General features: G+C 47.5%; 1 protein-coding gene across 2 annotated transcripts in view; it reads right to left on the bottom strand.

The window, feature by feature from the left end:
* The window catches only part of lama5 (laminin, alpha 5), a 324,952-nt gene that overhangs the window by 83,170 nt on the left and 219,274 nt on the right, over positions 1-22,508 (bottom strand). For both annotated transcript variants that reach the window (XM_038803518.1, XM_038803519.1), the window contains exons 32-41: positions 16,465-16,604; positions 14,353-14,468; positions 12,188-12,399; positions 10,260-10,464; positions 7,010-7,154; positions 5,414-5,554; positions 4,196-4,357; positions 2,773-2,877; positions 2,518-2,601; positions 1,509-1,739 (exon numbers count right to left, since the gene is read on the bottom strand). In XM_038803518.1, coding sequence (XP_038659446.1) covers positions 1,509-1,739; positions 2,518-2,601; positions 2,773-2,877; positions 4,196-4,357; positions 5,414-5,554; positions 7,010-7,154; positions 10,260-10,464; positions 12,188-12,399; positions 14,353-14,468; positions 16,465-16,604 — 1,541 coding nt within the window. The remainder of the gene's footprint in view (positions 1-1,508; positions 1,740-2,517; positions 2,602-2,772; positions 2,878-4,195; positions 4,358-5,413; positions 5,555-7,009; positions 7,155-10,259; positions 10,465-12,187; positions 12,400-14,352; positions 14,469-16,464; positions 16,605-22,508) is intronic.

The following is a 22,508-nucleotide window of genomic DNA, read 5'->3' as shown; positions in this document are numbered from 1 at the left end:
AAGGCAGCCCCTACTTTGTGATTGGCATAAAATCTGTCAAGTATGGTAACCAGAAACACTGCACTTTGCGGTTTTGCGGGCAAGTATAGGAAGCTTTTCTTGCCGTTTTGACATTGGCTCTATGGGACTTACTTGATGCTGGCAAATCAGAGTAGATTTTCCAACTTGTTGGTTGGGTGTGGAGCTCAACCTAGTTGGGATTGATGACCCTGACAGGATGATTTGTCCAGGGAAATGAATAGATAAATATTACACCAGATTCACTGACTGCCACATCACAGTGCAAACTCTGTGACTCAGTGTGAACATTTATCAAATCATCTTGGGTGCCAAAGATGGACAATTGTTCCATTCTTCAGAACTGGGATCCCTCACTCAGTAAGCTGACCTCTGCTCTTCCAAGGTATTGTTTTCAAAAAAACTTTTTAAAAAGCTAATGGGGTTCACACTAAAATTCCAAATACCTCAAATTAAGCTCTTTTTATGATGAATCTCATAGGTACTTATCCATAAGATATTTAATAGAAATGTCAAAAGAGCCGGATCCAATCAATGAGGATGCGTAAGCAAAATAATACTGATAATGGTAATAAGCTTCAAGAGACTTTGAAAAAGACATTAAAGCAGCATATTCATTAATGATCAAATCCACATCATTGGTCATTTGTTAGCCAATATATGGAACAAAACCGTTATCTTGCTCAAGGACACAAGTTTGTAAAGTTGGGTGCACAATACAAGGTGACCATTCTGTCCGTCATGCTCATGCTAGCACTTTGAAATAACTTTTCAGTTATTCCCACTCCCCTGCTACTCCCCCAGAGCCCTGCAAATGCATCCTTGGCAAGATATCAATCAGTTATACATTTGGAAGATAACATTTTGCAATGCATGGAATGTTTCCCTCTCTGGCTGATGCAGTTTGACACGTTCTCTGTACTATAATCGGGTTCACAATCCTCCAGATGAACTACATGATTGAAAAAACAAAAATTTGTTCCAGATTTGTCGAGTTCGGCTACACAACCCATGTTTACAATCGATAACTGCAATTTAAAAAAAAGGTTAATACATAGAACATAGACATAGAACATAGAACAGTACAGCACAGAACAGGCCCTTCGGCCCTCAATGTTGTGCCGAGCCATGATCACCCTACTCAAACCCACGTATCCACCCTATACCCGTAACCCAACAACTCCCCCCCTTAACCTTACTATTAGGACACTCCGGGCAATTTAGCATGGCCAATCCACCTAACCCGCACATCTTTGGACTGTGGGAGGAAACCGGAGCACCCGGAGGAAACCCACGCACACAGGGGGAGGACGTGCAGACTCCACACAGACAGTGACCCAGCTGGGAATCGAACCTGGGACCCTGGAGCTGTGAAGCATTTATGCTAACCACCATGCTACCCTGCTGCCCCCGCGTTAACGAGCAATGCAGCCATGAGCAAGGAATCAACATTTCACTAAAGAGAAGCCAAAGGGACAAATCTGGCATACCTGACAGGAATCTCCCACATAATTAGCTGGACAGAGACAGATTTCCACATTGCTGGCTGCAATTCCCTCGCCAGCGTCAGAAGCTTGTTCAAGTATCACATTCCTCAGCACGACATGTTCGGCCAATTGGGAATGAAGAGCTCGAATTTGTAGCCCATCCAGGTTGGCCAACACCATCATCATTTCCTCTCTGGACACAGGGTTATGTGTTTGCACATGCCTGAAGTTACTCTGTGCGAAAAGAAGCCACATTCTACATATTAGCCGGTGAGTCTACTAGCGTTACAGGAAACAAGAGTCGAATCACTGGATTGTGAAGTTGCTGTTGTTTCTGCGTCAATTCTTTTCTCTGTACTTAAGCAATCCTCAGTTGATGAGTGCGGCAACAGCCCAGGAGCTGCATTGTGTACTACCGCTCCTCTCTTCCATAAACCGTGAAGAATCCTCAAAGTGGACAGTTACACTGCACAAATTTACAGTGGTCTGATTCCTGTCTGAAATGGAGTGAGATCCCCTTCTTCCAGGAATGCTCCACTTCACTTTGAGGCAGAGGGGCTCCATCTCTGAATTTCGGGATCACTGTGCAAAGCAAATCCATTACAATTTGCACTCTTCAGATGGGAACTTCCAGCCCTTCCCGCCAGCAGGATCTTCCGCTTCTGCCGAAGTTGACCCGCGCCACGGGTTCTCCGGTGGTGAGGCGGGCGAGCCATGCAAATTTGCATTGACTTCGATGGGACTGGAATACATTGCGAGTGGCCTATGGTGAGCTGCCTCCTCTAAGGGTGAAAACCTGCTGCGGGGGTGGGGGTGGGGAGGGGTTGTCCTGGAAAATAACAGCCTCAATCTTTTTAACTCCAAAAATTGGATGAACTGTAAATTGCTAAAATCTTGTACGGTGTGATGGGCAATGCTGACAACATACACAACTTTGTACTTTGCAGCTTTTATACCACTTCATTTGAGTATTAATTATAAAAAGCAAATAAGGCAATAATTGAGTTCAAACCTCCACCAATTGAAGCCGATTCTTGTGCAGTTGTCCAGGTGCAGGATAGTCCTTTACTATGTACATGATGGTCATTTGGTTTCCCTGGTGAACAAGGAGGAATGATCAAGTATTAAAACACTCACTGCAAAAAGAAACTGCTTACCAGTGATAGGTGGGCACATGATTCAGAATAAAGCACACTTCGAAATCTGCAGATACGGCGGCCTGCAACCTCCAACGTTGCTCTGGGCCGCGTCCTCCCATTCAGCTTACCTTCAAAATGACGTCAGGGCGTGCTTCAACTGGCAACGAGAGGATGTCTCCGCGTTGAACTTGAGATTGAAGCTGGTAAATCAAGTGCCCGCCGTACGATGAAATCTTGAAGGAGAAAAGTTTGTGTCGATTAATAGTGCAGATTTAACAGATGAAACATTGAACACTGTGAAAAATGGGTTTGTAAACAGAAACTGGGATGCTGCAGGAAAACAGTCACCAAACAGTTCAATATAGCACGCTGCGTGTCCCCTTCCATTCTAAGCCACGAACGTTCTACTGGCCATACTGGCCGGGGCACCTCAAGTGGTCTTGGATGCATTTCAGAAACAGGAACCGGGCCCATTCCCTATGCCAATAAAGAGCATTATGGTTATCCCAGAGTCCTTTCCAACATATGATCGTGTGATAAGCACTGCTACATCACAGTGCCAGGGGGCCGGGTTCGATTCCAGCCTTGGGCGACTGTCTGTGTGGGAGTTTGCACCTTCTCCCCGTGCCGCGTGGGTTTCCTCCGGGTGCTCCAGTTTCCTCCCACAGTCCAAAGGTGTGCAGGTTAGGTGGATTGACCAGGCTAAATTGCCCTTACTGTCCAATCGGTGTGCAGGTTAACTGGAGTTATGGGAATCGGGCGCTTAGTGAGTTTTTCTGATCTCGACCTAGGTAGGGTGCTCCTCTTTCAGAGGGTCAGTGCAGAATCGATGGGCTGAACAGCCTCCTTCTACACATGTTGAAGCTAGTTTTGCCAAGCTTGCAGCAACAACTCACCAAGGCTCCTTTGACAGGGTCTTCCAAACCTGTGACCTCTACCACCTAGAAGCACAAGGGTTGGAGGTGCGTGGAAACCTCACCACCTTCCCCTTCAAGTCACATACTATCTTGAAGTAAGACCAATGTTAGCCATTACTCAACCCCTGCTGATCTGCACCACATTGCAGGACCCACAATAGCTGGGTGATGGTGTCCCGGTTGTTCTACTGACGCCTACTTCATGACCAGAACACATGAGGCAGGACTTGCGCTTGAAGCAAGTCAGTCAATCGCTAATGATGCAAGAGGACCGATCTCGAGTTGCCCTCATATCTTTCAGGTTTTGGGGCTGGCATTCTCTTATCAATCTCTGGGCCAAGGTTTCAGAACAGTAGCACTGGTTGAGATCTTCTGGTAAAGCTATGCAGCCGCTTGACAGCTTGGTTTTCAAAGCTGCTGGTGCATTGCAGGATCTGAGTAATCAATTCTTCAGCAACATCTTCACAGTAAGGAAGAGGAAGAGCTTGAGCAGAACCAGCACAGCCCCTTGTTTAAACTATTTTTCCTTCAAATCCACAACGGGATGGTTATACCAGTCTGGGGAATAGTTTTGTAATCCTTGGTCTGTAAAGAAGGCATTAATGCTCGTGGGCGCGAATGTGCCTTGATGTACCTGGTCTCCAAGGTAGGGAGGTGGTGCCTGCCAATACAGCTCCTGGTAGACTTCGGTCACATGACGAAGATCGACTTCAACCTCTCTCTCCTCAGCACTGAGGGTGACTGGCAATTCCTGACGGTCTCCACCCACCAACTTCCAGCCACTTAGATGAACAAGCTGTAAGTGAAAATGGCACAGGATGAAAGGTTGTTCAATCTGAAAACTTTCAGATTCATTGCTCGAAAACATGCTTGCGTTCTGAGTAGGACATTTAGTTTCGACTGAATTGCCTCTAGATTTTTCTTCTGAAGAAAACCTGTGGCTCTTCCACTGTTACAAACGTGCACAGCGATTAGATTGGAGTGTGTGAGCCTACATTTAGTTCGGGACTAGGCTCTCCGCAATGATTCATAAACCTCACACCACAAGAACAAATTACCGTCTTCTTTGATAGAGACAGTAACCCAAAGGCACCTTCAATCTCACTTAGTGGCAGAAGGATTGGCAACCAGAGGACACAGTTCTAAATTGATTGGAAAAAGAACCAGAGGCTGCCTGAGGAAACCGTTTTTAAAAATCTTAGTGAGTTTTTCTAATCTCGAATGTGCCGCTTGATAGGCTGGTGGAAGAAAATTCAACAATACCATTCAAGCAAGAGCTGGATAAATATTTGAAGGAAAAAAAAATACACGTCTATGAGGAAAGAGTAGATGACTGTTCCAAAGAGCTGGCATTGGCTCAATGGGCCAAATGGTCCCCTTCTGTGCTTTATCTTTCTGTGAATAAAATTAGACAATTAGAAATAGAGGGACAGGGTGTGCCCAACACCAGGGGCGGGATTCTGTGCCGGCGGGTTCTCCGTTTTGCCGGTGCCCGGTGGTTTCCCGAAGGCCTGAGGCTGCCCCACAATGGGAAACCCCATCGACTGGCTGGTGTAACGGAGAATCCCGCCGGCGGGTCGAGGCTGAAAAGTGGCGGGGCGGAGAATCCCACCCCAGAGCTTTACACAACAGGAATTTGGGTCTTTAGGCCGTGTTGCAAATATGAGCACCGGAAAATCTTTTCTGGGGAAGTCCTTTAAATAAAAATCAGGTTTCAGGCAAATGTCTATAATTTTTCCATTTTCTTCTATCATGACATGTCAATGCGAACGGATTAAACCCAAACTCAGTGCTGTCAACAGTGGAGCTTTTGAAGGAGAATTTGACACCATGATGGCAATGTGCAACTCACCGCAGTTCTTCTCTTGTCAGAGATTCGGCAGCGATCAGTAGCCCCAAAGCAGAAACAGCTGGTACAACCTTTCGGATTGGCTGGATCCAAGTAGAACGTTCCCAGGCGGCAGGTGTCGCACTGTGGGCCTTCCACATTTTCCTGAATGCAGAAATTCAGCAAAAGATAAAAAGATCCAAAGGCGCCCACCGTGTCCTAACTTTTAGTCAGAGAGGCCTGTCGTATTACCCAGCCCAGAGTGGTTCCCCGGACTTGTTCTGATCCCTTCAAGGAACCATTGTGGAAATTTTTGGTTTTTATTCCCCCCCAATTGGCCTGGGTTTTAAATCTGCTTTCTCGCCTCCCCGAGATGGGGTGGGGAAGGTATACATTGTGCTGAAGCATTGATGCTTTGTAGGACTTTCCAGATGAACTATGACTGATGGGTCATTCCTTGCCTGCTTCTGTTATATTTTTCCACGTTCATAACGACACGTTTTTAATCCCTCTATTGTTGCCACGTGCGCCTGACGGAAACTGTAATATCACCTCTGCATGAACTTAGATACGGTGACATTATCAAGTTAAACCAAATCTCAAGGCCAAACATCACATCGGTATCCTTAGTCAAACAGTTACACATTTCCCCCTCGCTGTAACGCCTTATATATTTTTGATCAAACAGTCAGCAGCGCTTGCGCATTCAAGGGAATCTAGCCCGCTGAAACTTGCGAGTTTGACAGTTTATAGATGGTTAACTGCATGCTCAATGGAACCATCAATTCACTAGACACGTGCTTTAAGATATGAACAGTGGTTTTAATCTACTTACAACAGAGCCAGCCTGTTCCGCGTTGAACTCTCGATGAACTGAACGACAGGCTCTGAGCATTGGTATTTATACAGCAGTCCAGGGGGAGGAGTCGTGGGCGGAGCCAAGGGTGGAGCCCTGTACAAACTCCTAAGCATTCCCAGCGGTTCTCCCCCTAGTGGTCGGGCAACGCAACTGCGCTTACAAATGCATGGTCTCATGTATATACAATAGTGTGAATTACGGAGTTGCATTCACCACAATGCTGAAGCAAAATTTGTCGATGGATGTACATCTGATGGTTTGGAGCCCTCAAACAGTCAGCTTTCCCCCCGCGAGGCAATTAGACCTATCTAGATATATATGACAGTGTATATTCAGTAATTTACATTCAAAGCAGACGTGGTTTTCCATCTGTGAGGGAGCGATAAGTGCGTTCGCCCACTGAAATTCTGCTCTATGTGTCTTTCGTCTTGCAACCTACTGAAAATGAGTAGAAAAGTCCAATCCTGGCTGCAACTCCAGCCACAAAAATCCACATTTAGTATCTGTACAGACCACGTGGAAAGCCCAATAGGCAGATTTTAATTTATTTTTTAGACTTGACGCCTTTCCAACTTACTTCAGAAAATAGACCGCCGGTTCATTAAAATTTTCAGTGTCTCCATGAAGCAGGCTTGAAGATGTTTGAGAGGACATCTTAATTAACCTGATCAAGATGTTTTAAAATGGTCGCTTTGCATGTCAGTTTATCCATTGTAAAGTCATTTGTTTACCTCAAGTTGCTCTGCTTTGATAGGACTGACCTTGCAATGACATCGCCCAGTGACAGAGTCACAGATGCTGGCTTCTGTTCCATCCCCATTACAATCACATGGCATACAATCAGGGTAGTGGTAGTATCCAGGGGCACAGCGATCACACTGACGTCCAGTGACATTAGGTTTGCATCTAAACAAAAAAATCAGGATAGATGTTAACAAGGAGAAGATTTGGGTAATAAATGTGGCCTCGCCAGCATCATCCACACCCCAGGAATGATTTTAAAATAAAAACGAATGAATTGCCGAGCAAAAACTTATAGCTAAGTTCCGCACGCATGAGTGCGGCCTCAACCGGGATCTTGGATTCATGTCGCATTACATCCACCCCCCCCCTCCATCTGGCCTGGACTTGCAAAATTCCACCAGCTGTTCTGGCTTGCGACAATTCACACCTCTTTAAACTGTGATTATCCCTCTCTCTGGATCTGTAATGATTTGATTACCTGCAAATGCTCGCATTCTAAGCATTGTCCGGCATCTCTGACTTTGTCTATATAAATGTTTCTGGATCATACCTCTCCATTCACCTGAGGAAGGAGCTGCGCTCCGAAAGCTCGCGTTTGAAACAAACCTGTTGGACTTTAACCTGGTGTTGTAAGACTTCTTACTGTATATATGGTGGGCCTTGGCCTATTTACATTACAACTCTCTACCTGCACCTCGTGGTGCACTAAGACAGACATTCCTCCGCTTCCATAGCTATCAATTCCCGGAACAGGTCTCTCGTCTGTCGCTGGGGACTTACAGCTTGAAGGGCAGCACTCAGCATCAAACCTGGATGACCAGGAGTCTCTCCCGCTCCTACCATCAGCCATTGGTGTGTTGGAAGGATTTTGAGGTTGGAGGTGCATTATGAACGCACCTTCCTTGGCCATCAAAGTAGGGTGGGACTTGAACCTGGAGCCTCTGGCTCAGAGGAAAGAACGCTACCCACAGCGGCACAAGACCTGCACCCTATTAACAATACAATAGCTACGAATTACAATTACTAGATTGTTTCTCCATTTGCCAACACCCACACACCCTACATCTTACCTGTTAACACTTAATACACATGTAATATAATATTACACTGCTATTGACACACAAATTAACTGCAGAGCCGTTCAAAAAACATTTGGGTTTTGAACCCATTATGTTTTCAGTTATGGATAAAGGATATTCGATCTTCAGACAAAACATGGGGTGGGCTTTGTTAAGAACATGCAATCGTCACTGATTTCCGCTCAGTGCTCTGTCTGGGCAATGCTTTGTGCCCAAGTAGCAACAATAAAAATTCACTGATTGAAACGATAAGTTGCCTTTTTTACTACTTCGAGGTTGATGGAGCTTCCGTGGATTTCCTTCACTTCCTGCTTTACTCCTGTGCAGTAAATGAGCTACACGAGAGCCACAAAGTGACTGCTGCTACACTGACTATCAAGCACAATCTGAAGCACAGATGTGGGTAAGTGGATTTCTATAACTCTTGTTTTGACTTTACAAATTCCACAACTTGATGCTATCTCCCTGAAACCAGATACAGAAAACCAGGCTGGTACACAAAAGATCTATTCCAAAATAGAACAGATACTGAATGAACAAAGAACAAAGAAAAGTACAGCACCTGTTCCCTTCGGCTGCAAAGTACCTTGACAGTAACTCTGCCATGAACGCTCTTCTTACAATACTTTAATACTGCTTTGCGCAGGGGCGGCAGGGTGGCACAATGGTTAGCACTGCTGCCTCATGGTGCTGAGGACCCGGGATCGATCCCGCCTCTGGGTCACTGTCCGTGTGGAGTTTGCACATTCTCCCCGTGTCTGCGTGGGTCTCACCCCCACAACCCAAAGATGTGCAGAGTATGTGGATTAGCTACGCTAAATTGCTCCTTAATTGGGAAAAAACATAATTGGGCACTCTAAATTTATAAATAATAAAAGAAAAGAAATATGTTATGAGTATGGTGCCTGCATTTTAAGCTCCCAGTACTTTTGCTTCACACAGCCACTGGAAACCTCAGTTTAACCAATCGGAGTTTCTAAATCCAACCGCTAGTTCAGACCCAGGTATCTGGTGACCAGAATCAGGCAGGTGACATTTGAGGTTGTGGTAACTATGGCTACACGAGCAAGTCAGATGCTCGGAATCTTGTGGTAGGTAACTCACCTCTGGACTCCCCAAAGCCTGTCCACAATGTACAAGGCACAAGTCAGAACTGTAATGGGATACTTTGCACTGGCCTGGATGAGTGCCGCTCCAACAACACTCAAGAAGAACCTTGACACCATCCGGGACAAAGCAACGCACTTGATTGGCACCCCATCCAAAAACCTCACTCCCTCCCACCACCGTGCGCAGTAGCAGTTGTGTGTACCATCTACAAGATGCACTGCAGCAACTCACCAAGAATCTTTTGACAGTATCTTCCAAACCCGTGACCTCTACTATCTAGACGGACAAGGGCAGCAGATATATGGGGACACCAACACCTGGAGGTTCCCCTCCAAGCCACTCACCATCCTGATTTGGAAACATACCACCACTTCTTCAGTCGCTGGTTCAAAATACTGGACCTCCCTCCCTAGCAGCATTGTGGGTGTACCTACACCTCAGGGACTGCAGCGGTTTAGAAGGCAGTTCACCTCCACCTTTGAGGGAAATTAGGGAAGGGCAATAAATGCTGGCCGCGCCAGCAATACCCACAACCCTTGAATTAATTTTTAAAAAGATGCACACTTCGTGAACTGGCACTGCAGATATCCAGCTGACACTAGCAAAGAAAAAAGCACCCTTAAAAATGCAATGAGTTGAATTTGCAGTCTGATATTATTAGGATATCTTTGCCTGCCATCGACCTCCCACTCCTAGGAATATGGGAGAGTGACCTGTCATTTCCTTTAATAATGAAACTGAATTTAAAATATACAGACAACAGAGTGGCTTGTGTATCTGCTCCAGGTAATATAAAGTTTGCAGCAAAACTTGTCTGAGATGTCCCTCCTCTGCTCTGACTCCTTCTCACATACCTTGCTTCCAGATAACATTATACCATGCTTGAGCTGACATTTGATAACATCTGATCACAGGGTAGATTAGGAGGGCCTTATAGACAAAACCACGACGATAATGAAGTTATCCAGGAATTTGGCTCCAAACTGCTACATTCCTGCTGTTGTGAGGTGCTGTGGAATAATGTATCATTCACATCAGCAGGGCGACAGGGCGACAGGCGCACAAGCAACCACCTCACCTGCATTGCCCACTCTCGCTGTTGCATCCGGGTGTGTTCCTGTCTTGAATTCCTGAGTGTGAGCAGTTGCAGTGCTCACACCCAACCAGTGGGTGGCAGCCAAAGGTCTGTGGCTCACACACAATGCATTGTGGTTGAATGGTTCGTGGGGGACAAATGCAGTGACCTGTGACCTCTTCACACAGACGTCTGCCACAGTTGCATGCTGGAGAAATAACAAGGAAAAGAATCGAGAGGTTTGATCTAATTGTTAAGATTCCAAGTACAGAGATTATCACATTGATCCACCAAGTCTTACATTCGGCCATCAGCTGTTTAAAAGGTCATCTTGTGCCCCCACCCTTCTTTTACGTTCCCTCTGTCACGAGGGTGAATTATCTATAGTCAAGCCTCCAGCAGTGAGAGTAAACCTATCTGGTTGACCTGCAAGGGTAGGATCAATCCTGACATAGAATTGTAAAGCACAAAAGTGGCCATTCAGCCCACTGTTACTATGCTGGCTCGTGAAAGTGTGTTTCAATTAGTCCCACTTCATTCCCCATAATCTGACAAAATTCACTTTGTATGCCAAATTCTCTTTTATTGGATTGAAACTCCTCATATCGCCCTTCCAGGTAATGCCTTTGCTTGGTGAAGCTCTACGGGTGAAATCGCCACAGATTCCAGCAAAGCAGTTCTGCTGTTTCTCTGGCGCTCTGGCTAATTTCTGCCAAGGTTTATGTCAGGAGATTGGGAAAAGGCAACAGACAATTCTATATCGGACTTGCTTTGGATCACATATTCAAATTGAAGAGGTCTTAACTGCTATTGCGGAGGCCCTTGGTGAGGCCATATCTGGAGTATCAAATAAGACTTGGCCTCCTGATCCAAGGAAGGATATACTGGCCTTGCACGGAGTGTTAACAAAGGTTTGCTAGATGCATTCCTGGGAGACTGTCCTCTGAGGAGAGATCAAGCAGATTATATTCTCTGAAGTGCAGAAAAATCTAGAACTAGGCCAGGTTTTTTCAGCACCCACTGCGGCGGGTTCTGGCAGTGGGGGAGTCTCCATTGGCCAGTGGGTTCCCTGGTAGTGAAGCCGGCGAGCAACGCAAATAACCACTGATTTTGGCGGCTCTTCAATGGTGAACCATCTCTGCCGCAATGAAACCTGCCGCATGCGCAGGGGGCCGGGGGGGGGGGGGGGGGGGGGGGGGGGGTGGGGGGGGGGGATGGGGGATGAGTAAGGGATCCTGGCCAAGTTGTCACACTCTCAGAATAAATGGTTGGCCATTTATAATGGAGGCAAGGAGAGACTTCTTCACTCAAAGGGCTTGCAGAGCTTTGGAATTCTCTATCCCACAAGCTGTGGATGCTGTGTAGATTCAGGGTTGAGATTGATAGATTAGGGACTAAGGGATATGGAAAAATTCAGGAAGGTGGAACCGAGGTAGAGGATCAGCATGAATATACCGGTGCAGGCTTGATTCTGTCGAATGGCCTACTCCTGCTTCTATAAATATTCTTGTGCCCTTTGTCATTATTAGCATGAGGTGCTGGAAGGTTACTGGCCCATGATTCCAATACAAGTCAGCAACTTTGGAGCCAAACAACCAGTCCAGTGGGGGAGGGATGAATGATTTCCTGCCTGTTTGCTAGAATGTCGGTCGGCAGAGATCAGGAATTCAGCACCTGGAAAACTGCATCCCAGAGCTCAAAATAAAAATGTTACAATGCCTCTTTTCAGTGCAGAGAAGTTGCTTAAACATATTTAGGTACTTTTTCCTCCACTTTCCCTTATAATAAACATAATGATGTATATTATCAAGTGAAAAGTTGTACTAAAGTTGTCAGGGTGTTTAAACTGTAGAAACAATTATTTCGGTTGTCAGTTCTGAACATCCCCCATACAATGGTTCAACTTAAATTAAAAAAGAACTGGCCCTTACGTCTGCAGTTAGGGAATCCATAATAGCCAGTCGCACAACGGGAGCAGTCACGGCCTATCACATTGGGTCGACAGTCGCACTGGCCTCCAAAGGGGTCACAGTATGTGCTCGTAGCCCCCACTTCATGGCACATGCAAGGCAGAGCACCGTTGCTGTAGAATGCGGAGAGGGAGACTGCAGAGTCTTTGCAGAATTTCGAGGCGGTAGTGGGGCTACAAGAAATTCAGACATTTACAATCAAGGCAAAAAACTCCTTCCAGTCCAAGTTGAAGCTCACCAGTTTGAACGCAGTTAGGAATGTTAACGCCAACTTCTCTCTCTACGTCAAATTCAAAACTCCATCTTTTTGTAAGCCTCAAGTTTTAATACATTTCCAAACGGATTGTGAGGAAACAAATGACATATTTTGGATACAACACCAATGTTATTTAATTTCTTAAGCAGATGCCACAAAGCCTTGAACATAAAGCATTCCGACAGGGTTTCACATAAGAAAGCAATGGGCTGAGTGATTAAGAATTTAGGAGAGATATTGAGCACTGGAGGATCCAGAAGGGATAGTGATAGAAAACAGAGGAGATAGATGGACGAAAGGGTGAAGAAGCAAGATGAAGAGGTTTAGAGAGGGGAAGCCCAAAGATGGGGTCAAGACGACTGAAAGACTGACCAGTATGACAGCATACAGGTTATGGTACTGGACCAGTAATCCAGATGTCAATACTCCAGAAAGATGAGTCACGATCCTACCATGGGATATTTAGATTTGGTTAACGAAATAAGTCTGGGGAAAAAAAAACCTGGCATCAGTCATGGTCACAATGAAGCCCCTGGATTGTTGCAGCTGCTTCGCTAATGTACTTTAGGTAAAGGAAATCTGCCATCTTTCTCGGGTCTGCTGGCCTATGTATGACACCAGACCCACAGCAATGTGACCAATTCTTAACTACCCTCTAAAATGGCCTAGCAATTGCATTCAAGGTGGTAGTTCACCACCATCTTCTCAAGGGGAAATTAGGGATCGGCAATAAATACTGGCCAATTTTTCTTTTAAGTGTTGGGAGAGAGAGGAGCTGAGCATCATTGAAAGGCATGGGCAGTGATATTGGTTTGCAGAGGTAGTGTGAAGCAAAGCCAGATAGCGAGTTGTTAGTTGATAATTCACTTTCTTGAATTTGGTCCATTAGGATATAAAGAACGGGGGAAATCAGTGAAAACTGTTGGGCGATTGAGATGTTCCTTGGACAAGACATGGGCCGCAGACTGGACAACATATCTATAAACGGACTTTCCTCTATTTTCCCTAATAATAAATACAATAGGGTATATTATCAAGTGAAAAGATGTATTAAAGTTGGCACGGTGTTAACATTGGGGAAACAGTGATTTCAGCTGTCAGTTCTGACTATCCAATAAGCTAGTTTAACTTAAGTATGGAATATAGGCAGGAGGCCATTGCAAGCTTGAACTTTAGGATAAAAGTAAGAATTAGCATGTCAGGAGCAGCGAGAACGAGACAGAGGAAAATATTAGCCAATGTTGCAGAGAGAGAAGCTGTTTTGGTGATGGACAGCATGTAGGGTTTGAAGTTCAGCTCAGGCACAAGACTGACGTTTGTCTGTTTTGGCCTCGCTGGACAACGGGAATGGAGCCGAGAGGGAAAGTTTGGAAATTTTGGCGGCAATTGACATGCATTTCTGCAACATTTTATCATTCATTTTGGTAGCATCACCAAGTACCCCACATACAGGGAACTCCTCTGAAGTATCATGACTGTTGAGACGTAGGCACTCACTTCTTACACAGTAAGATCCCAAGTTCAATGCACGTCACCAAAGGCAGTCATTATGACACATAAGGAGACCATTTGACTCATCGAGTGGAAATTGGCTCTCTGTAGAGAAATTTAGTCAGTCCCATTCCTCTGCTGTATCCCCGTGGCCCCGCGAGTTACTTCCCTCAAGTGAGACTGAGTCTGCCCAGATGAAACCGGCCCCAATCGAAATACAGCTTATTTAGATTGATTATTCAGTTACATCATAATTAACTATTGAAGGATAAAGGATGAATTAACATAAAGGATCAGAATGGTACAAATGGAAAGATACTTAGGATTTGTTTGTGCTGTTCCTCCATGAAATATAGTCACTCTTGAGGTCAAAACTTACTTGATATAGAAACTATTTCCTCCACAGGTGCTGATGAAATCATAAGACTTGTCTAAAGGTTCTTCAACAAGGTAGTTTGAATTGTAGCTGGCCTCTGGCACTATCAAGAAGTAGTCCTGGAAATGACAAAGGTTTACAGGTTGGAGAAGAACCCGGTGAATTCAGAAATTACTGGATTAAATAACCGAATCACAGCAATCATAGAAAGGCCAATGGAATGGTATCCTTTATTGCAAGGGAAATGGAATACAAAAGTTGGCATGTTTTGCTACAGTTGTACAGAGCGTTGAGGAGACCAGATATAGTCTACTGTGTACAGTTTTTGTCTCCAGATTTGCGAAAGGACATAACTATTATGGAGCATTGTGAAGAAGATTCACTTGACAGATTCCTGGGATAAAGGGGCTGTCTTATGAGAAAAGGTTGTACAGTTTGGGCCAGTATTTATCGAAGTTTAGAAGAATGAGAGGTGATTTTATTGAAATACAAGATCCTGAAGGGACATGACATGGGCAACACAGTGGCACAGTGGTCAGCACTGCTGCCTCACAGCGCCAGGGACCTGGGTTCAATTTTGGCTTTGGGTGACTGTGTGGAGTTTGCACTTTCTCCCCCACGCTTGCGTGGGTTTCCTCCGGGTCCTCCAGTTTCCTCCCACAGTCGAAAGATGCGCAGGATTGGCCGTGCTAAATTGTCCCTTGGTCGAGGGATGTGCAGGTTAGATGGGGTTACGGAGATAGGGCGGGGTGTGGACCTGGGTTTTGTGCTCTTTCAGAGGGTGGATGCAGACTCAATGGGCCGAATGGCACTCTAGGGATGCTATGATTTTAGGCTGGATCCTGAAAGGATGTTTTCCCTTATGCAGATTAGAACGAGGGGACATATTTTTTTCAACAATTATAGGTCTGCGGTGAGTAGATTTTGTTTCATTCAGAAGGGTCTTAGTCTCAGCAGTGGCAGCAGGATATTTCTTAAGGCTGAATTTGACAGATTCTTGATTGACAAGAGAGTCAAATGGTACGGATTGGGGGTAGAACGGAAAGTCGAGGCCATAATCAGGTCAGTCATGTCGAGGGACTGCTCCTGTTTCTAATTCATATATTCAAATGTTAAGCTGTGTAATGGTTCTTCCATTTTGTGCTCAGCAGAATGAAGAATTTCAGGCGCCAAAAGCGATTAATTATCACGGAGCTGAATTTCTTCAGCTGCTCTGACAGACTTTCACCATAACTCCCGTGAAATGACTTGGAAGAGAACAGAACATAGAAGTGCTGGGATCTAATCCAGGGTCCGCTGCTGGGCTTCATCGTGGATCAAGACTCCACCCAACCTTCACAACACCAAGGTGTGGAGGAATTGACACAAGTGACTCCCTACAGTGGGAGTTTGCACTTTCACCACACCTATGGGATCATTGCAAGGCTATATGCTGAGCGAGATGTGGCACTGTGATCTCCAAAAGGGCCAGTAAAGCAGCCGAGACATCCAAGGGACAGAACAATTTGTTTGTGGCCAACAGGGTGAAATTTAGTAGGAGACAAAGGAAAGGTTTTCTGCTGGGTAAACAGGCAGTCGCTGGATGGTAACCAGGTACTAGTTTTACCAATAGCATGAGGCCAGCAGTTGCCCACAATAACATGGACACCCGCCAACCTCCCACAAGCCTTGTAGTGGAAGGGACTAACAAGGCACAATCCCAGTGTGACGGCCAGGATTGCGGCCTACAGATTTTCAGGCCTAATTTGTGTTATACTTTGGGTTCTAGTTATTCTTGCCCGTCTTTCATAGGAATTTAAGTAACCAGCAGAAATCAGCCAGTGGGATATGTAGCTGCAGTGGGGGTCAGATCTCAGTGATTCCTCCCTTCAGAAACATCCTGACTGAATTCTGTCCCGAGGAGCATCGACTGCAAAGACCCACAGCTGGGAGACTTGAACTCCCAGTCTCTTGGCCAAGAGGACAATGTTCTTTGCAGGAATTCAGTTTTAACACTTCGAACTATTTCCTGTGTACATTGGAAAACGATAATTTTACGAGAACCGGCTGTTTGCACATTCCTACCCAGAATGCCCTGAGTTTTATTTTTAATCATGTGGTAATGTCATCACTTACCACCCACAGAGTTTTGCCATCAGGCACGCGAATGATAATGGACACATCATTGTCAGTTATATCCAGGACGATCTTATTTTCAGAAAGGACTGAACCACGGCAACCATACCCGTGGGGGCAGAACGAAGCGTTGACGTGGCCTAGAGGGAAATGGAAAGAAAAAGCACAAGATGGCGGTTAGGTTATTAGAGTGCTTTGAGGAAACGTAGCCTTAGAACCAGAGTTAGTTAAGTTTACAATGGCACATTATAAGGGACAACACTAGCTTTTTCTAATTTGACCCTGAGATGTAAGCAACGCTGCAAAGGCAGATTTTATTACCGCCCCTTGATTGCATTTAAGGGTCAACCACATAGTGCAGGAATGGAGTTAAATGTAAGTTAGATGATGTTGGCTTAAAGGAAGCAAGCTCCCTTTCCTCGGTGGGGAGTTCATGACAAAATGGCAGCTTTCATGGTTGTTTTCCTACTGCCAGCCTGCAGAATTGCTAAATTCAGATTCTGTACATGCCATGGTGTGATTGGAACTCCCAACCTCTCAGTAAGCTACTCCAGTTGGGACGCACAGTGGTTAGCACTGCTGCCTCACTGCGCCAGGGACCCGTATTCGATTCCAGCCTTGGGTGACTGTCTATGTGGAGTTTGCACATTCTCCCCGTGTCTGCGTGGGTTTCCTCCGGGTGCTCCCACAGTCCAAAGATGTGTGGGTTCGGCTAAATTGCCCCTTAGTGTCCAAAAGATTAGGTCAGGTTACTGGGTTATGGGGATAGGATGGAGGGCTTAAGAAGGGTGCTCTTTCCAAGGGCCGGTGCAGACTCGATGAGCCAAATGGCCTCCTTCTGCACTGCAGAGATTCTAGGATTCTATGAACCACAGGACTATTGTGCAATAGGGTGGAAGGAATTAGGTACTAGAATGGAATTGAGTTAAGAAATCTGACAACAGACTTGAAACAAATTGTACTTTACACTTGAAACTAACCTGGATACAAATTTACTAGGTAATAGCCATTGGTTGAGGAATAAGTTGCTACAAACCAGCTATTGCTCTGTATTCGTGCTCACACAGTGCACCCCACATCATATTTCAAATCAATGCAATCCAAAGTCATTCTCATGAGTGTCTGATTGGTGCTATGACCATAGCCTTTATGTGCGGAAACAGCATTCCAAGGAAATTGAGATTCATTGCATGGCAGCAGGAGATGAACACAGATCCATATTCCAAATCGCAAGTTTAGTTCAGCAGTTCAAGTCACACATCCTACTTGATGTGTTCTGAAATATTTTTAGACCAGTCTTGATGACGGCTGGCTTCAACAGAGCAACCCATTTACATTGGGACTGCTGCCCAAGTGCATATGATCTAAGCATTGGGCATCATTGGCACTGACTCCCCCTGCCATTGTGATTTGATTTTCATGGGTCTCTATCATCATTATAACCACTTTGGTTCTTAATTTCAGGTGATATTTAATTTAAAAGGAATCCCATGCAATGTTTTAGTAATTATTGGTTGCATTTCCATTCTGGGGGAGGGTAGAGGGAGTCAGAAGAATTCCTAGCTCAGCCTGCCCACCTTGGGGGAAAGTGCCCACGAGGACGGGATCTTCACATTGCCGGGGGCCGAGTGCAGGCTGGGGTCGGGCCAGCCGGCCCAGGAACACGTTATTCGGAGGAGGTCACGGGTAGCTACTGGGTACAGCCTCATGGCCTCATACCAAGGTATACTCCTCACTACCCCTCTAGCTTCTTATGCCTCACCTCAAGGCATACCCTCCAAACCAGCCCTATGGGCACACATGTCAAGGTATGCCCCCAATTCCCACAAACAACCCCTGTGGCCCTTCTTGCCCCCATGCCAAGCTATGGCACTTTGATGCCCATTCACCCACTGTACACTAATGCATTCACAGAATGTGAAAAAAAAGCTTTAAAAAAATCATTGATAACTTTCCACTTTCTTTAAAAAACGTTTTAGTACAGCCCAATAAAAGTGCCAATTAATCCACACCCTTCGAAGATCAATATCAGGAAGTGCAAGCACATGACACCTATTTTATCATGTACAAATCAACGCCCACTGTAGTCCACAGTTCTCAATCCTGTCCGACCCATCTCCTGCACCTCTACTCTTGCCCCCTCTCCTCCCTCCCAGGACCAGGCCCGGGATTCTCCCCTGCCCGGCGGGGCGGGGGGTCCCGGCGTAGCGGAGTGGCGACAACCACTCCGGCGTCGGGCCTCCCCAAAGGTGCGGAGAAGGCTAGGCCCGCGCCGGAGTGGTTGGCGCCACGCCGACTGGCGCCAAAACCGGCACCAACGGCCTTTGACGCCCGGCGTCGGGGCTGGCCGAAAGGCCTTCGCGGTTCGCGCATGCGCCGGAGTCCGATCGCCCCCCCCCCCCCCCCCCCCAGGACCCCGGGGCCCACTCCCGCCGCCAATCCTGCTGCCACCAGAGGTGGTTGAAACCACGTCGGCGGGATTGGCCTGTCAGCGGCGGAACTTCGGCCCATCGCGGGCCGGAGAATCGCCGCGGGGGGCACGCCGATCGGCGCGGCGTGATTCCCGCCCCCGCCAATTCCCGGGTGGTGGAGAATTGCCTGGGTCCGGCGTAAATCCCGCCCCTGCCGTGGCCGGAATTCTCCGCCACGGCACCTGCCCCTTTACCTCCTCCCTGCTCACCATCTCAGGCCCTAAGCACTCTTTACAAATGAGGTAGCGCTTCACCTGCACCTCCCTCAATCTGGTCTATTGCATTTGCTGCTCCCAATGGGGTCTACCTTACACTGGAGAGATTAAATGCAGACTGGATGACAGCTTTGCAGAACACATCTCAGTCGCCCTGCTCTCACGTCCAGATGTCCTTCCTTGATCTGCTGCAATGTTCCAGTGAAGCCCAGCGCAAACTGGAGGAACAGAGCCTCATCTTCCGATTAGGCACATTACAACGTTCAGGACTTAACATTGAGTTCAACAACTTCAGACTGAGAACTCTCTCCTCCACCCCATTTTTATTTCTAGTCAATTTATTTTAATTTCTTCCATTGATCTGTTTTCCCCTCACCATTAGAACATAGAACATACAGTGCAGAAGGAGGCCATTCAGCCTATCGAGTCTGCACCGACCCACTTAAGCTCTCACTTCCACCCTGTCCCCGTAACCCAATAACCCTTCCTAACCTTTTTGGACATGAAGGGTAATTTAGCATGGCCAATCCACCTAGCCTGCATGTCTTTGGCTGTGGGAGGAAACCGGAGCACCCGGAGGAAACCCGCGCAGACATGGGGTGAACGTGCAGACTTCGCACAGACAGTGACCCAGCAGGAAATCAAACCTGGAACCCCGGCGCTGGGAAGCTACAGTGCTAGCCACTATGCTACCATGCTGCCCCTATTGTTCCCAGTGTTCCCCCTACCCCCATTTCACTTGGGCTAACAGTTCCTAGTTGCCCTTTAACACACTGCCCACCTTTGTTCTGCCATTCGCACATTCAATCTCTTTATGAGCCACTATCAGCACCCTTCAGAGCCTTAATCACCCACATTTATGTTCATTTTGTCTTCTGTTCTCGACACCTTTGTCCATCTCCACCTATCGTTGACCCTTTGATCCACCCCCCCACACCCCCCCCACTACATTATAAGTCTGACCCCAATTCCAGTTCTCTCTAGCCTTGACAAAGAGTCACCCAGACTCGAAACGTTAGCTCTCTTTCATCTCCACTGATGCTTTTCATTTCATTTCATGCTGTCAGATTTGCTGAGATTGTCCAATATTTTCAGTTTCTGTTGCTACACGATTCTCCAGAAATATTTCTCACAATGGTAGCGTGCGGGAACTGCCGCGAGCTTCCCGGCGAGGCCGGCAACGCTATTCAATGTTAATTGGTCCACTTAACGAGACGTCACGGGCTTCACACCGTAAATGAAGGCGCGCCAATTGATTCGCTGGGACTGCGCTCGCCACCCCCCCTCCCCACCGGTCACACGTGAGTTGCTGTTGCCTTACTGACTGACCCATCCTGTCACACGTGAGTTGTTATTGCCTTACTGACTGACCCATCCCTTCCACTGACCACATGTTCGTTCCCCTGCAGGTTCCCCGACAGCGACGGCCCACTCCCCTGTCTCCCATGAGACCACCTCAGAGGAGAGCTCTGAGGATGCCACAGTCGATGCGTCACATCTGTCATCCCCACCCTCCACTATCGCAGATACACGCACCTTGGTGGGAAACGTTAGTGGTCAGGCATCTGGGGCACACTCTGGTGAGCACCACATAGTCGCTGATGCATACCAGCTGGAGGCAGGAACCCCACAGGCGAGACAGCCGTCAGAGGGCTGCCGGATCCCAGGACCTAGCTTGGTCCCAGCCTGATGCTGAGCGTCTGTACCCGGTTTACCTGGAGCCGATGGACACATTAGGGTGCAGCCGGGACATCCAGCGGGAGATATCAGCGGCACTTTATCAGGTCCATTTCCGATTGGAGGAGTCCTAGAGGCTACAGGTCCAGGGGACCGCACAAGTCCAACACTACAAGTGTGATGACCACAGTGGAGAGCCTGGTCCCATGTACCAGTAGCATGAGTGAAGGTGTCCAAGCGTGTGCACTCAGTAACAGTTATGGCTGAGGGCCCGAGATAGACTGTCTGACTTGATGGGGGAGGTGACCCAGTACCAGTCTGACCTTGACGAGGTTCTGCAGGACATGTCCAGCTCTCAGATGGGAATGGCCACGGTGCTGTGAAGTTTGTCTCAGTTGCAGGTGGGCATTGCTGAGGCACTCCAGAGCATGACCCAATCACTGAGGAGCATCGCTGAGGGCGTCGACACCATGATGCAGGCATTGGGGAGCCGCCAGGGCTGGCAGAGCCAGATGATGCAGGGGCAGCCGGTGCTCGAACCAGCTGCCCCTCCGTCCCCAGGTGAACCCCAGGGCCTATGGGCACTGACTGGGAGGAGGGGTGGGCTGGGTGACAACCTGGACCCTTCCAATGGGCTTGCGACGGTGGCCATAGGAACTTCCCCGAGTTCCACCCCTTTGATGAGGTACAGTCTGCGTCTCGCAGCCAGCACCCGGAACAGGATGGCCTAGCTGGCCATGTGCCGCCGACAAGTGCACTGGTGCCCTCTGGCCCCAGAGGACGACTGCCACGGGCATCGAAGGCCACAGGACCTGGTAAGCAGCTGGCTGCCTCTCCCTCTGATGTGCATCCTGAGGACAAGCACATCAATGATCACTAAGAGGGGGGGGGGTTGCGAGGGTAGGTGGAGGGGGTAAGGAGTGGGGTGTGCATTGATCAGAGGCAGGGCACATTGTGGGTTAGGGCAGTGAGGAAGGGAGAGAGGGTGGGGATAGTGGGGCTGCACCATCGGGAGAGTGGCGCAATGGTGTACACTTGTTTGACGAACGTCAAAATACCCTCACCACAACCAGTATGACGCCTCTGGTTCTTTGTTCCACGATGTGGGCCAACCACCAATCCCATGCCCCATCTCCCTCAGACATGGGCCCCCCTGCCCCCATCTAACCCTGTTTAGCACAGTGCTAAACAGCTGGCTTGTAGTGCAGAACAAGGCCAGCAGCACGGGTTCAATTCCCGTACCGACCCCCCTGAACAGGCGCTGGAATGTGGCGACTAGGGGCTTTTCGCAGTAACTTAATTGAAGCCTACTCGTGACAATAAGCGATTACTATTGACACGCCTTGCTCACGCAACTGGGCCATGACTGTCCCCAGGGCTGGGGCCCATCCACTGGGTGTTCGAATGTTGGCTGTTGCGTCTATCGTGCTGCCCCCTGCAGTGTTTAAGAGAGTGTCCATGCATCAAAGTATGATTGGGATGCTGCGCAATGAACTTCAGATGCCACTTGGCACGCCCAACCACAGGGATCCACTTGGGATGTGTGATGTGCCCACTTAACTACGATTGCAAATTCCCCCCTTCAGCACGGCCAGAGGCTCCAGATCAGTGGGAGTTACGGGTGGTCAGTGGGACAAATCGGCAGGGGCTCGGGTTGCCCCCGTACACACGGTCCAGGAGT

This window comes from Scyliorhinus canicula, chromosome 7, assembly GCF_902713615.1.
Source record: "Scyliorhinus canicula chromosome 7, sScyCan1.1, whole genome shotgun sequence".
NCBI classification, from domain to species: Eukaryota; Metazoa; Chordata; class Chondrichthyes; order Carcharhiniformes; family Scyliorhinidae; genus Scyliorhinus; species Scyliorhinus canicula.
Note: the sequence above shows the minus strand (reverse complement) of the source record. Positions and strands in the feature narration are given on the sequence as shown.